Source organism: Coregonus clupeaformis, chromosome 21, assembly GCF_020615455.1.
Source record: "Coregonus clupeaformis isolate EN_2021a chromosome 21, ASM2061545v1, whole genome shotgun sequence".
Classification (NCBI taxonomy): Eukaryota; Metazoa; Chordata; class Actinopteri; order Salmoniformes; family Salmonidae; genus Coregonus; species Coregonus clupeaformis.
Window position 1 is genome coordinate 54,109,335 of NC_059212.1, and position 16,934 is coordinate 54,126,268.

The following is a 16,934-nucleotide window of genomic DNA, read 5'->3' on the forward strand; positions in this document are numbered from 1 at the left end:
TCAACTACAGCTTCTAGCCTTGCCAAAGAACAGCTCCAAGCCTGGGAAAGGACTGGCTCCTAGCCTGGGAAAGGACTGGCTCCTAGCCTGGGAAAGGACTGGCTCCTAGCCTGGGAAATGACCAAATCCTATAGTTGAGCAGGGGAATGCAACCTTTGTGTTATTCTACAATTCAGGTGGTGCTTGTTTTAAAAAGCAACTAGGTATGGTTAAACTTGATTTAGGTCTTGACAGCACAGTTCTCAAGCACAGTCGTACTTTACACATTAGGCATAAGACAAAAATTTCAAGAAAAAAATTATTAAGATAGGAGGATCTGGGTTGCATCGCAAATGGCACCCTATTCCCTAAATATAGTGGCCATGTCAAAAGTAGTGCACTATATAGGGAATAGGGTGCCATTTGGGATGCAGCCTTGGTCTTAAAGGGACAGGGAGGACAGCTTGTAAAACGTAGAGCCTACCCATGACCTTGTATGGGTATATATATAAACACCATTGCGTTGACGTCATGGAAATTGCTGCCTGGAGGACGGGGAACATGGCATTAGAATATATTGGGTGAGAAAGTGGAAAAGAGCTTCATTAACCTTGGGTCTGTCCCAAATGGCACCATGTTCCCGATGTAGTGCACTACCTTTGACCAGAGTTGGTCAAAAGTAGTGTACTACATAGGGAATAGGGTGCTATTTGGGACATAAGCATTGATAGTGAAGGGAAACAATGAGAGTAGAGATAGTGTGGTAAAATATAGTTGATACAGTGATAGTTTGAAAAGTCAGTAAATAAACACTGTCCCTTCCCACTGCGCAAAGTCAACTTTCTGTCCCACAGCAGTAGTTACTCTCTGCATAGCCTGTACATTCTGATAAATGTCTGTACGCTTTCAAGGCCAGACAACACAGTAATTCTATAGAGGCATAGAAAATAAGTGCCACTTGAACACCGCTGTCCTATCAAGTTGACTCTGTTTATTGTGACAGTAAGACTGAGTGTAACACCAACAACATCTTTATTTTCACCTTTCAATCCCCATCAATATACACATCCATGAGCATTCTTATAAGGCAAAGCTAAAACTACCAACCGTTTGGAAGGTAATATAATCTACAGTTTAACCCCTCTTTTAAGACCTTGAATAAAAAGCATATATTACACAAAAAGTGTTTCTATAAATAAGTATTAAAAAATATACAGAGAACATCCCTAATTGTTAGTATACCAACACACTGCTACTTTACAGCATGTTATGGTCAGTCTCTAAATAAAAAATGTTAATTGGTAGCACTGGTGCTCCCAACTTTAAAAAGTTAGGATCACACCAAAAAAAATTAGGAGCCTATATGAATTATATTTCTTTCTGAAGCACATGTTGTGCCCTAGAATCTAATATGTAACGCTGTAAATACATTTGTTTATTATAAAAAGCTAAAATGTGGGGAATATTAGGTTTCTACATTATGTAAAAGCACTATTTTCCTATTGAGATGAATTACATTGAAAATGGTACAGTGTATCTTTAAAAGCATTAAGTTTATGATGACTACTTGCAAGAGATCTGTCATTCATGGTTCTGACTAGAAGGGAGTACAGCCATGACCGGAAGTGACTTTTTCATAGCAGATTATGAGAATTTACGCAGCAAGTTAGGCTAACTAACGTGGTTGATTAGGAGACTTAGGTGAAGGTTATAAAAGGGTTAGGGTTAGCTCAAATGCTCTCCTAACCTGCTACGTAAAGTCACTTCCGCTCGTAGATGTATTCCCTCTAGTCACAACCGTCATTCACTCATTGCTATGATCACAGAGTTTCTAAACCCAGAGGCCCAACATCGTGATACTTCCAGGAGCGCTTCGCAAAGCCGACTCGACAGACCAGTCTGGGGTTTGGGAAGTAAATGAGAGAAGTGGACAATTCTTTCTTAGTAGTTAATTTTCAACCTAGATTCGAGACAATGTTTTAAGTAGGTGAACATGTCATAACTCCAACCTCGTGAAAGTGACAAACTGACACGTTTTCATTTATATCGAAGGAGTGCCTTTGATTTGACGGCATGCAAAGGCGCAGTTCAGTGCGACACTACCGTTAGACCCGATGACGTGTTTCTGCACGAGTTTAGGTAGCTAACGTCGCCATGACATCGCCTGCGTGATCGGGGATTTCTACTATCGGAGAAGCAGTTTCTAGGCATCTTCATACCAAACCATCTTTCCTAGGATCATTGATCTCCTGAAGAAGCTATCCTTTTCCCTTTCTTTATGTGCCCCCAAATGTTTGAATATACTGGTAAAGTTAGATAACTAGCTAATGAGGTAACAAACATGACTGAACAAGGTGTAGAACAAATGGTTAACGGCCCGCAAATAATTTTAGCATGGCCCGTAACATGGTTTAGGGATGTAAAATGCGGCCCCCCACTCCTCACAGGAAGAGAATAAGGTTAATATGGTCAGATCCTTCGAACTGTTTGTGCTAGAAACAAGCATTTCTAGCTGTAGTAATGGTGCAAGCATCACGCTAACGAATCTGCGCTCGGGAAACAAAGGTACAGTGAATCATTGCAACAATTATTATAAAAATACATACATATTGGCTTTTTTTTGGGTAGCACTAGTTCTCCCAAATTAAAACTGCAGGTCGTACAGCTAAATATTTTGTTGCATATGCGACCAAATTGGTCGCACTTTAGAGCCCAGGTTACTGTAGTCTACTATATCACTATGTAATGGGAACACCCTTACGTTTAGGTAATTTACTTCACCTATATCATATAATTAAAAAATCTAAATATTAGTCACACTTGTTAGGGAATGTACAACGTGCAAGTATTTCTGAACTGAACAAAAATAAATATTAATTTACTAAATGATCAAGTTAATACATTAAATAATTGTCAATTCACCTCAATACAGCTCTATATTTATAAACGTTTAGTGCAGGGTACATTATATAATAGTATTTTACTCCAAATTGGCATGTTTTCACAACACACATTAAACAATGATTCAACAGCTACCTTGAAGAATGTTAAAGTACAGAAAAAGAAGCCGAAGGAGTCCTGAGAACAGCCTGTCTTGGCCAGACAACCCCACACACAGACACAGACACAGACACGGTGGAACCAGGGTCAGTCAGAGTTATCAGGCGTCGTTATTGTTGTGCTCTATGTGGGTCACCATGTTGGTCACCAGTTTCTCTAGCTGCTCTGCCCTCAGCTGGCCTGTCTCTAGGACCTCCTCATGGTTGGCCTTCTCCTGGCTGTCGTAATCCATCACAGCCTGGTTGGTGATCAGGGACAGGGCGAACACCCGCATCCCACAGTGACGCGCTACAATCACCTCGTGCACTGTGCTCATGCCTAGAACAAGGAAAAAGGGGAGGACAAAAGCAATGCACTAACTGACAATGCACTTACTGACAATGTGATTCAAATGTTGCAGAGTCGCATTGTCAATAATTCTGCATGAAATGCAGCAAGAGCAAACTACAAGAACAATGGAGTGCTTGCAAAAGTATTGTTCTGAAAGTGGAAGAAGTTTAGAAGTTAAAATTGTTGCTAGAGTTGAAGACGATGGCAGTAGTGCTGAGGTGTTGTGATAACTCTGTAGCTGCTCCAGGACTCACCCACAGCGTCAGCCCCCAGTCGGTTCATCATACGACACTCAGCGATGGTTTCGAACGAGGGCCCGCCCAGCACGCAGTACACTCCCTCTCTCAGGAAGTCACCAAAGCCAAGCTCCGCCCCCACACATTGTGCCAGCTGCAGAAGTTCCCTATCATACGCATCAGACATGGAGGGGAACCGAACTCCGAATCTAGGAGGAGGAAATGAAGGTAGCAACTCAACCAAACCCGTTTTCAGTCCCTGATAAACCAGTTGTGGAAAAAGGGTGCACGCCCAAAAATACATAGTCTAGTAAATTACATCTGTATAGTTTGGAGGGGAACCGAACCCCGAACCTAGGAGGAGAAGGTGGTAACTCAACCTCGTTTTCAGTCCCTGATAAACCAGTTGTGGAAAATGGGTGCACGCCCAAAAATACATTGCCTAATAATTACATCTGTATAATTCAAGTAAAACTTTGTCGGCACCCTTTTTAATATGCATTCCGTAATCACTATATTGTACGTCCCTAACTGTTGCCTATATAATTTACATAACCACACACCTTTCATCATTGGGTCCTGCCAGTGGGTTGTTCCCAGCGAACCCAGGCATGTTGATGTGGTCTTTGATGATCATGACGTCCCCAACCTTGTAGTCCTGATTGAGGCCTCCAGCTGCGTTGGTCAGGATGACCGTCTCCACACCTAGCAGCTTGAAAATCCGCATGGGCATTGTGACCTGCAATATTTGTCAATTTCAATTGTAATTGTTTATAAACGTATTTTATACGTGAAGAGTAGCTGACGCCGTGGCATCAGCTAATGGGTATCCTAATAACATTCAAATGCACATCCAGACATACTGTGAAATACAATGCGAAGAATGGAGTTCAGGTAGGCCTCTGCACTTCAGCAAAGAAAAGAAAATCGGAGTGGTGCTCAACAACAATGACAGGAATCCAATAAAAAAAATGTATGGGAAACACACAAAAAACAGACAGTGATATATACAGTGCCATCAGAAATTATTCACACCCCTTGACTTATTCCACATTTTGTTGTGATACAGCCTGAATTCAAAATGGATGAAAAAAAAATCTCACCCATCTACACACAATACCCCATAATGACAAAGTGAACACATGTTGAACATTTTTGCTAATTTGTTAATTGAAATACAGAAATATTTGTTTTACATAAGTATTCACACCTTATGTAATACATGTTAGAATCACCTTTGGCAGTGATTACAGCTGTGAGTCTTTCTGGGTAAGTCTCTAAAAGCTTTGCACACCTGGATTGTACAATATTTGCACATTAGTCTTTTTTAAAGTTTAGAAGTTAAATGATCATTGCTTGACAGCCATTTTCAAGTCTTACCATAGATTTTCAAGCCGATTCAAGTCAAAACTGTAACTAGGCCACTCAGGACTATTCAATGTCGTCTTGGTAACCAACTCCAGTGTATATTTGGCCTTGTATTTTTAAGTTATTGTCCTGCTGAAAGGTGATTTTGTCTCTGTAACAGTGTTGCTTCCGTCCCTCTCCTCGCCCCTACCTGGGCTTGAACCAGGGACCCTCTGCACACATCGACAACAATCACCCTCGAAGCGCCGTTACCCGTCGCTCCACAAAAGCCGCGGCCCTTGCAGAGCAAGGGAAACAACTACTTCAAGGTCTCAGAGCGAGTGACGTCACCAATTGAAATGCTACTAGCGCGCACCGCTAACTAGCTAGCCATTTCACACCGGTTACATCTCCCAGTGTCTGTTGGAAAGCAGACTGAGCCAGGTTTTCCTCTAGGATTTTGCCTGTGCTTAGCTATATACTTTTTTTTTTTTTTTTACCCATCTACCAATAGGTGCCCTTTTTGGAAAACCTCCTGGGTCTTTGTGGTTTAATCTGTGTTTGAAATTCACTGCTCGACTGAGGGACCTTACAGATAATTGTATGTGTGGGGTACAGAGATGAGGTAGTCATTCAAAAATCATGTTAAACACTATTATTGCACATTTTTACTACTGAACGTATTTAGGCTTGCCATAACAAAGGGGTTGAACACTTAGACATTTTAGATGATCATTTTTTAATAATTTGTAAAAATGTCTAAAAACATTATTCCACTTAGATATTATGGGGTAAGCCAGTGACACAAAATCTCAATTTAATCAATTTTAAATTCAGGCTGTAACACAACAAAATGTGGGAAAAGGGGTGTGAATACTTCCTGAAGGCGCTGTATCTTCTTACGCTCAGTACTCTCTCTTTATTCCAAAGTTTACTGATGTTACAATGCAAAGAGTATAGCATCTCATAATATTACATATTCTTTTTTTTTTTTTTTTTGTCTCTGGGAGTAGATCAGCTTAATATTGCAGATAGATTGTAACTTCTATCAATGTAATTGTCTGCATCACTTCCAATCCCCCATGTTTTTTATATATATACTCCCCTTTATTACTTTTCAACCCCGCCATCCTTTCCCTACTTGGGGTAAATTAGTGAACAACAATGCCCAGGCCTCTACTTCCAGCCTATACTTACTATCTACACCTTATGGACACAGTCAATTTTACAATAATTCTATTTTATTAGTTTTTTTTTGTTTTTGCTCCTGAACTACTTCTACTCTCAACCTCTCCGATCATTTTCATGATGTCCATCCAGTTGGTTCTATATGCCATATCTTTCTAACTGTGCTCTTTCCCAAAAGCTCCCAACATACAACCCATACACTTATTATGGACACAGTATGCTTACATTATTAGTTATCTTGTTATTATTTGTTGTTAGTTGTTATTAGTCCCATCCTTCAACTCCATTCAATACCTCCCATCTATCTCTTAACACCATCCATATAGGATTTCTATTTGCCATATATATTTCAACCGTACTGTGATGTTTTACAAAAGTTCTGAACCTTTCTATTCTCATTGCTTCTACAGATTGTGAATTAAAAATAAACATTTTTGCTAAAAGTATTATTATATTATTGATCGATTGACTATGACTTTTCAGATCACCCAGTAATGCTATCTGCAAGGTTAGCTCCAGGTAAATATTGCAATCCTTTAGCCATTCCTGGACCTGTGTCCAAAAACAAGCTACAAATGGACAGAACCAAAACAAATGATCTAATGATTCCGTCTCTTCACAGCAAAATCTGCAGAGCTGGAAAGATTGTATCCCCCATATAAATAACATTCTATTGGTAGCAAGAATTTTATATAATAATTTAAATTGAAAGATTCTAATTTTTGAATCCGGTGTCGTTTTGCATGTCAGTTCATAAACACTATGCCATGGGATCGGTACGTCAAAAATCTCTTCCCAACTATTTTGCTATCTATATGGGACGGCTGTCAATCCTTTGGTCCTTAAGTGAAACTGATATACTTTTTTATTTATCACAGTTTTCCTTAACCAATTATGTTCTTTAATGCAAGGCCGACAGATAAGTTCCTTACTTTCTCCCCCTTCCACTTTCCTCTTCCACTTTTGCAGTAAGGCTGCAATTATTTGGTTGTAATTTTGGGTAGAGCAGACATTTCCATATGTTTTTGTTAGCTGCATGTGCGACATAACTCCACCAGTCCTACCGATGATATCATTTACGAAGATTATACCTTTTTTAAACATTCTGTCAAAAAATAAAGGTTTTTTGTCAATTAGTATATTTTAATTTAACCACAATATTTGTTGCATTATTTGTTCTGTCATTTCTGGAGGATTAAATTGAAATTGCAACCAACTTTCTATGGCTTGTTTTAGAAATAGTGATATTTGGGAGATTATTTCCTTTTCAAATAACTGAAAATGAGTTGTTGTAATCTGAATAAAAGGGAAAAAGGCATTTCTTGAACATTGGGTGAGACAATCTTACTAATTTGCTTGAGAACCAGTTCGGATTTAAGTATAACTTTTGTATGACTGAAGCTTTTAGTGATAGGTCTAATGCTTTAATATTGAATAATTTCTTTCCTCCGAATTCATATTCTTATATAAATAGGCCCTTTTAATTTTGTCTGGCATGCCGTTCCAAATAAAATGGAATATTTTTTTCTCATATAATTTAAAAAACTGTTCGCTAGCCGTAGGCAAGACCATAAGCAAATAGGTAAACTGGGATAATACTAAAGAGTTAATTAGGGTGATTTTTCCACAAATTGACAGGTATTTTCCTTTCCATGGTAGTAAGATCTTATCTATTTTTGCTAACTTTCTATTAACATTTATTGAAGTGAGATCATGTATTTCCTTTGGGATATGTATTCCGAGTATATCCACATCACCATCAGACCATTTTATTGGTAAACTACATGGTAATGTAAAAATTGTATTTTTTAGTGATCCAATACGTAATATACAGTGGGGAAAAAAAGTATTTAGTCAGCCTCCAATTGTGCAAGTTCTCCCACTTAAAAAGATGAGAGAGGCCTGTAATGTTCATCATAGGTACACGTCAACTATGACAGACAAAATGAGAATTTTTTTCTCCAGAAAATCACATTGTAGGATTTTTTATGAATTTATTTGCAAATTATGGTGGAAAATAAGTATTTGGTCAATAACAAAAGTTTCTCAATACTTTGTTATATACCCTTTGTTGGCAATGACACAGGTCAAACGTTTTCTGTAAGTCTTCACAAGGTTTTTCACACACTGTTGCTGGTATTTTGGCCCATTCCTCCATGCAGATCTCCTCTAGAGCAGTGATGTTTTGGGGCTGTCGCTGGGCAACACAGACTTTCAACTCCCCTCCAAAGATTTTCTATGGGGTTGAGATCTGGAGACTGGCTAGGCCACTCCAGGACCTTGAAATGCTTCTTACGAAGCCACTCCTTCGTTGCCCGGGCGGTGTGTTTGGGATCATTGTCATGCTGAAAGACCCAGCCACGTTTCATCTACAATGCCCTTGCTGATGGAAGGAGGTTTTCACTCAAAATCTCACGATACATGGCCCTATTCATTCTTTCCTTTACACGGATCAGTCGTCCTGGTCCCTTTGCAGAAAAACAGCCCCAAAGCATGATGTTTCCACCCCCATGCTTCACAGTAGGTATGGTGTTCTTTGGATGCAACTCAGCATTCTTTGTCCTCCAAACACGACGAGTTGAGTTTTTACCAAAAAGTTATATTTTGGTTTCATCTGACCATATGATATTCTCCCAATCCTCTTCTGGATCATCCAAATGCATTCTAGCAAACTTCAGACGGGCCTAGACATGTACTGGCTTAAGCAGGGGGACACGTCTGGCACTGCAGGATTTGAGTCCCTGGCGGCGTAGTGTGTTACTGATGGTAGGCTTTGTTACTTTGGTCCCAGCTCTCTGCAGGTCATTCACTAGGTCCCCCCGTGTGGTTCTGGGCTTTTTGCTCACCGTTCTTGTGATCATTTTGACCCCACGGGGTGAGATCTTGCGTGGAGCCCCAGATCGAGGGAGATTATCAGTGGTCTTGTATGTCTTCCATTTCCTAATAATTGCTCCCACAGCTGATTTCTTCAAACCAAGCTGCTTACCTATTGCAGATTCAGTCTTCCCAGCCTGGTGCAGGTCTACAATTTTGTTTCTGGTGTCCTTTGACAGCTCTTTGGTCTTGGCCATAGTGGAGTTTGGAGTGTGACTGTTTGAGGTTGTGGACAGGTGTCTTTTATACTGATAACAAGTTCAAACAGGTGCCATTAATACAGGTAATGAGTGGAGGACAGAGGAGCCTCTTAAAGAAGAAGTTACAGGTCTGTGAGAGCCAGAAACTTGCTTGTTTGTAGGTGACCAAATACTTATTTTCCACCATAATTTGCAAATAAAATCATAAAAAATCCTACAATGTGATTTTCTAGATTTTTTCCCCTCAATTTGTCTGTCATAGTTGACGTGTACCTATGATGAAAATTACAGGCCTCTCTCATCTTTTTAAGTGGGAGAACTTGCACAATTGGTGGCTGACTAAATACTTTTTTCCCCCACTGTATGTTTGTAAATGTACCAATAAAAAATACCGTAATGATTGAGTGTCCATATAGCTGTACCGTGATATTTGCATTGCTACGGAGTAACCCTTCAATTGTTCTCCACTAATTCCCCCGCTAAAGCCCCTCCCCATCCCAAGTTGAGCCGTCATCCCAGTGATCAGCATCCCACCCACGTCCCTCCGGATCCCTAAGGCCCCGAGAGGCCAGGACCCATCCATCGAAAACAGCACACAGTGCCACCCACAAAACAGAAGCAGATTAACCGCCAAAAGCATTTCCAATGCTGTCACCTCATATATATATATAACTATTTTATAAAAAATTATGCATATCCTATAACCCGGATTGCCATTGTATTACATTTAATTTATTGACAAGCAATTATTATCCTAGCAAATAATTCCCGTGGTCCATCCCATACCCCCCCCCCCCCCCAACATCCCCACCCCCCACAACAGATGCCGGACAAACACACACGCACATACTCACATACTCCCAACACACTCAACCCCCCTCCTCCACAATCCACCATAAAATCAGATACTCAACGGCTGTTATATCCCAGAGCCCAACTCAAGAAAGAACCTGATTTACGAGTGCACATACATATAAAGCTGATTGAGAAAGCATGCAGATTGAGCAGAAATTGACAACAATGTGAGATTTGATTAATCTACTTAATCTATGTCAAGTCCTAGGTGATGGAGATCAGATCCACCCTCTTCACCTGAGACACAAACACTCTGATCCCCTGTTGTAACCATTTTCCCAAGCATCTCCGTGCGGTCAGACCTTTGATTATTTTGGGCCACCTGGGCCACAATGATAAACCCCCTCTCTGATTGTCCGAGTGTGACCCCCTCCCCATGGGTTACTGCAGCCAGTGTTGCCAGCACTGCCACTACGTGGGTGGGCGTACTCCACCGGAATCCCCACCGGCTAGGTAAAAGGTCGTCAAGGTTCTCATTAGCAGCTTTGAGAATTTCCTTGTATATTATGCTCTCCCATCAGGGGGCTCTGGCTTTGTAGGACCAACCCTGCCAGGCAGGCTCAGAATCTTGAGGGGCGGTGCTGCTCAAGTAGGTCTCTGACCGCATTTATTTCTCTGTTTAGGCTGCATACTCACAGCAGGTCCATAAAAGAGATGGGAACTTCTCTTTGGTGTATGGGTCGCTCAGGTGGGTGTCCAGGTTATAGGGTTAGGGATCTTTCCATCATGATAGGACAATGAAAAATTAGATTAGATGTATACTATATTTAAAAATGTATATCCCTCATCTACACAAAATTGAAAGCTCTCTCTCAATATTACATCTTAATATAACGAGTGGTCCTTTACAGTTACTAGTTACCTGTCCAAATTGTAATCAGTAACATAACTTTTGGATTATCCAAACTCAGTAACATAATCTGATTACTTTCAGATTACTTTCCCCTTAAGAGGCATTAGAAGAAGACAAAATGAATAATACCAATTGAACAACATCTATTGCAGGATAAATCAATGTTAGAGTTTACATAGCTGGCCATAAATGGATGTTGCATTTTAATTTATGGGTTGGTTATGTAGGCTTCTTCTAACCCATTGCTTTCTACTACAGATAATAATACGTTTAGGGTAGAACTACATTAAAAACCAAAGTCTGTCACATTTCCAGTCATTCCAATTAATTTAATACCCTTGTTCGTCAAGAAAAGGACTTGGAACTATGAAAATATAGATTAGCCAAATTGTTCTACCTGAGCATTACCCAAAAACGAAGGATTTGTATCCTACTCTGTTGTTTATGATTTGGTTGTCATGGAGGACTGATTGGGCTCATTGCTTCGAGTTGAATAAAACAATGCAGCTCTCATGGAATAGTATGCTTTGAGCACTACCAAAAAGTGCTATTTGCATGTGAAAAATGTAAGCCATATGCTGGACTTGCTATAGGCCTATTGTTTACGTTTTTGTTGGTGACACTTTGATAGAAAATGTGGGACTAAAGGTTCCATCTGTAAAAACAAATTTACAGCAAATTGTTTTAGTGTATTATTTTGAACATAACAACATGAATTGGGATATTTAAAGAACTATATAGGTAGAGAACAAGTCTGTCAATAACTACATTTTGACAAAAATGCAGATAGAACCCTATAGTCCCAAGCTCTCGATATCTCGATAATCTGCAGCTGTTTAATCAAAAGTGCGTGAGTCTGTTAGGCCTTTGGATTTTTGGGAGGGGAATCAGCACAAATTAGATTGAGCAAACTCGCACTTGTGGTCTTCTTAAATTAAACTGTTTTTTGACAGTATGGAGCACAACACCATGGATAAGTTTAGAAGGTAGGAACTCCCTCAAACTTTAATTCCATAGGCTGGGATCCGCACTATGCAGCTGTTGCAAGAGCGCATGTTTCACTGGCTGTCCACTGTTTGCAACATCAATGATTGATAGGCAGCTTAAACTTCTCCAATTCAACCATTATTTGGTTAAAATACACATACACTTGTGAACAGCCATCCACAACAACCACAATCCGTAAGGCGCAAAAAGCTAAATGACAGAGCAGCAGTGTGATTCACATCAATGCGCTATGTAGATATGAATAATAAGTTAAATCCGTGTCGCCCGTAGGCTACACCACTGCTGTCGTCCTTACCTCCAAGCGTTTATTCAAGTCGGATCATCTTTGGATGCCGACAGCAGTCTCACCATTGGAAGACATAGTTTGGACTGTAGCCTACAAAAGCCTATTCCTGCTCTTTCCCCGCGATCCATCAAACACATTTGGTGTGTCATCATAGTGGTCTTGTGGTCAGACTCGCTCAGATGGAACAAACTTAAACTTGCACCTTTTTCAAGGCTGATTTGAAGGTCATTGAGAAAACAGAAAGGTGTCCCAAAGTGTTTCTGAATTTAAAAGGAATCCTAGAAGTAGCCTAATCATATAGTTTTTCAAAATGATCTAATCTGATTACAATATTTTAGCTGGTAACGTAAAGATTTTTTGCAATCAGTTACATGTAATCCGTTAATCCCCAAGCCTGATTACTCGGGGCGGCAGGTAGCTTAGTGGTTAAGAGCGTTGTGCCAGTAACCGAAAGGTTGCTGGTTCTAATCCCCGAGCCGACTAAGTGAAAAATCTGTCAATGTGCCCTTGAGCAAGGCACTTAACCCTAATTGCTCCTGTAAGTCGCTCTGGATAAGAATGACTAAAATGTAATTATAAAGACATTTCAAATGTCATATTATGTCTATATACAGTGTTGTAACAATGTGCAAATAGTTAACGTACAAATGGGAAAATATATAAACATTAATATGGGGTGTTTGTTCTTCACTGGTTGCCCTTTTCTTGTGGCAACAGGTCACAAATATTGCAGCTGTGATGGCACACTGTGGTATTTCACCCAGTAGATAAGGGAGTTTATTAAAATTGGGTTTTGTTTTTGAATTCTTTGTGGATCTCTCTCTTGCTCTAAAAAGAAAACATCAACAAACCTTCTGGATGGGGTATCCCTCATATAGATGGAATCTTCCCTGCATGCACACACACGCTTTCCCTTTCAGCATGCCAAACACCAACCTGCCAGCGTGACCATGCACTGGAACACACAAAAAACTGTTAGATCAGTGCAACGACACACACACACACTGTGTATTAGAGATAAGTATACATGCATAACACGCATACAAAAGTACACACCTGTGCTCTGGGGGAAGTTAGGAATGTCGCTGTATTTAAATGCTGTCTGATCTTTCAGCATTTCTGCCAGGCCTCCCAAGCCTGAGCCACACACTATCCCCACCAGGGGGCGTATCTTTGTCTGGGACAGGAGCCATTCAGCTGTAGCACTGCACTCCTCAAAGCTGTACCTGAGAGAGAGAGAGAGAGAGAGACAGTGTAATTTTTTGTTGTTTATTTCACTTTTGTTTACTATCTACTTCACTTGCTTTGGCAATGTAAACATATGTTTCCCATGCCAATAAAGCCCCTTAAATTGAAATTGAATTGAGAGAGAAAGACAGGGGGTGGCAGGCGGAGAGAGGAAGAGAGCGAGAGTGAGAAAGATGGAGTGAGAGAGGTGGGAGGGTTACTGTCAAAAGCTCTCATAACAAATGTGTGGGAAAACTGCCTCATAGTAAGAAAACAGCGAGATAGACATGAACATCTGTTTGTGGAGTGAGAGGCTTTGTTACAAATGGCACCCTATGCATTACATAGTGCACTACTTTTGACCAGAGTCCTATGAGCCCTGGTCAAATGTAGTACACTATATAGGTAATAATGATCCATTTGGGACACAACCAGAGAGGTGAAGGGGTGGAGCAAGAGTGGAATTGGGAAACACAGCTGTGTCTGAAGCAGCCTTTTGTTATGTAATATAAGATTACAACAAGATTACCACTGAGAACATTTACACACAAACACACGCACGCACTCTCCTATTGTATCTGATTTAACAGTAAAAGGTACTACCAGCATCCACAATGTTAACACACCCCATGGCATGTGTAGGCTTAGTACCAGATTCCTTTCATGGAGCTGGGCTACGTGACCCGCTATGCGGGCAAAGTTACCGCAACATTTTCCATGTTGAGGAATTTCCGCTGCCCAGTAAAAGTCTGCAATGGAGTCTAGTCCTATTATGCATTAGCCTTCTGACATGATATAATTGTAGGCTATAGAATTGACGACACAGTAAAAGCTACACAAAATCCTATAGCCAGATGTTATTTTAACCATTTATTTAGCGCCTGTCACCGGGTAAAACTGCGCTTTCAAGAAAAACTATATTGACAAATTAGCCTAGGACTGGACCAAAAATTATAATAAAAGTATAGCAGGCTACAGAAGCGCAAGAGACCACGACTTTCCGATAAGCACGCCCATGAATCTATATGATCCTACACTCACCCATACAGCACCCTTTAAGGTTTACAATTACTACGCTTCCCGACTGATGCTTCTGATATCTGAATCCGCAGCTATAATGAACAGTGGATATTGTAGGAAAACACTTACCCCATCGTAGTTTCTGGATACATGATGATGCTCCTCCTGCAAGTTGCCAAAAATTACTTTTCAAATAAATTATGGACAGACTAACTGACCTGACAAGTTTGGATAGCCTCAATGAGACTAAAGGTGTTTTGTAAATAAATAAATAGGCCTATTTTAAATAATAGCCAACTCAACTCAGTACTGACGCTTCTTAAAGTTCCGGCAGTTTACTTTGAGGATTTATAAACCTCTTTCCCCTCCACACGAGCCACATCCCCGGTGTGACGTACGGTGACAGCTCGCGCTCCTATTGGAGAGTCACGCGGGCGTTGTTCGGATGATGATGCAGCAACTGCGGTGCTCTTGGTGATTTCAAGACATCTCGAAAACGTTTAGGGTAAGTTTTTTTTCCCGTAGAACTTCGAATTGGTTTATTCACCTTACAAGTGGTAAACTCGGAGCTTATGTCGCGTTCAATACAACACGGAAACTCGGAACCTGAGTTAAAATTATATATATATATATTTTTTTTACAATACAAAACATCCACATACAAACGACAACATACAGAAGGACACAAACATCCATAACATCACCCCTGCCCAGACCCACCTGCTCACACCCCCATCTCCAGTTCCCCTATCACTCTCCTTCACATGGCCTCAAACTGCATCAGGGGACCGGTGGCACCATAATTGGGGAGGACGGGCTCATAGTAATGTCTGGAATGCAATGAATGGAATGGTATCCAACAGGTGTGTTTGATACCATTCCATTTACTCCAGCCATTATTATGAGCCGTCCTCCCCTCAGCGGCCTCCTGTGAATTGCACCATTTTGTTTCTCTCCATCGCCCCACACACTTTCAACATTTAGATAATAAAGCATTTGACTTTTCCATTGTGTTAATATATACGTTTTTTCAAGATGATTGACGAGAAAAGTATCTTCCAACCCATCGGGTATAAAATGTGCATACGTGTTTTGCGTAGAGCTTCCTATTGGTTGATTCTGATACTTTCCAAGTGGGAAACTCGGACATCATCTTTCTACAACGAGTTTCCAAGTCAGACATTTTGGAGTTTCCGAGTTTCGAGTTATTTCGGATGAGAGAGTTATGCCGTGTTTACGTCATGTCGGAAACTCTGAACCTCAGAGTTAAAATGAACGTACATTATTTGGGTAGAACTTCCTATTGGTTGATTCTGATACTTCCCAAGTGGGATCAAACTTGTGTATCATCTTTCTACGAGAAAGTCAAATATTTCACAATTTCCAAGTTTCCGACATGATGACAATGCCGCATCACCTCATAATTTGAAGAAGAAGAAAAAATGGTCTTATGAAACAATGGAATGCTATTTGCTGTCAAATATTTGTGTCATCACTAGAAGCAGTAGCCTAAAACTTGGTCACACTATATACTGTATACTCCAGAAGAAGACTGAAACAGATTGCAGGCCATCTTTTAAATCAATAAATGTATCAATAAACATAGACTAAACATATTACAACTAGGCTACATATGGTAGATGTACAAAGGATGGTATTATGCACCTCCCAACTGCATAACACAAACCTGACCTAACCTGACCCTCACCACACACACACAGCAGACGTGACACCACATGTTTGAAAGTTGTGTGGCAAAATGTGTGTCTTTTCTGGGGACTGGTGTTTTTCCTAATCTCCTGACCTGGTCAGGTAAAACTCTGCGTCCTATTCATAGGCTATGACAGGGTCCAACGTGAACTTTTTTGGCCAAAAACCTACTGGCCCGAAGAGAATTTCTACTGGCCCGGACATGGTGTAGTTTTTAAGTGCATTGGGGTCATGCAGGGCCTATAGGTTGGCATTCTTTCTCTATTAAAGTATTAAGTATTAAAATGCTGTTTAATATAATTTAGCAATGTAAGTCATTACTCCATTCTTTAGAATTGCATTGTATTAATTGCATTAACTTTTGTTTCTAAAGTCATTTTGAGAAGATTTCTTTACATCTCAAAATAGGATGCTGCCCCTTTAAGAAAATTGCGTTCCAATATATACTGTATATTGACCTGGCTACAGTACCTCTTTCACATCGGTTTAACTCTTTTACAATGTCATCCTAAACACAAAACACCTTTGGGGGCCAAATGTTTCACAGGAATTTAAAAACAGATAAATGTGTGTTTTAGTGTGTGTGTATATTCAGTAGCTGACCTGGTTGCTTAGAACAGAGCTGAATATGTTCTGGTATGTAGACTAAGTAGCCCAACGTTATGTAACTGCTATTTGGTATTCAGATTAGGTGCCCTTTAGCTGTGTTTTCATTGGCTTGCCAGCCAAATCTGTCACTGGTTCAAATAAGTTATGCACAG

At 40.3% G+C, this 16,934-nt stretch overlaps 1 protein-coding gene across 1 annotated transcript; it reads right to left on the minus strand.

Annotated features, from left to right (window-relative positions):
* Positions 1 to 950: 950 nt before the first annotated feature.
* On the minus strand, positions 951 to 14,828 carry LOC121535432 (purine nucleoside phosphorylase). Its single transcript, XM_041842492.2, has 6 exons — positions 14,593 to 14,828; positions 13,273 to 13,442; positions 13,068 to 13,171; positions 4,169 to 4,344; positions 3,624 to 3,814; positions 951 to 3,357 (listed from the first exon to the last, which is right to left on the minus strand). The coding sequence occupies exons 1-6, from the start codon at positions 14,613 to 14,615 to the stop codon at positions 3,140 to 3,142; spliced, it is 882 nt and encodes a 293-aa protein (XP_041698426.1). The 5' UTR covers positions 14,616 to 14,828; the 3' UTR covers positions 951 to 3,139.
* Between the last annotated feature and the right edge of the window lie 2,106 nt (positions 14,829 to 16,934).

Coding starts and splice junctions, on each gene's coding strand:
- LOC121535432 (XM_041842492.2), bottom strand. CDS start 14,615: ATGTATCCAGAAACTACGATGGG. Junction 13,172..13,272: donor TAACTTCCCCCAGAGCACAG/GTGTGTACTTTT, acceptor TGTGTGTTCCAG/TGCATGGTCACGCTGGCAGG. Junction 4,345..13,067: donor AGGGATACCCCATCCAGAAG/GTTTGTTGATGT, acceptor CAAATATTGCAG/GTCACAATGCCCATGCGGAT.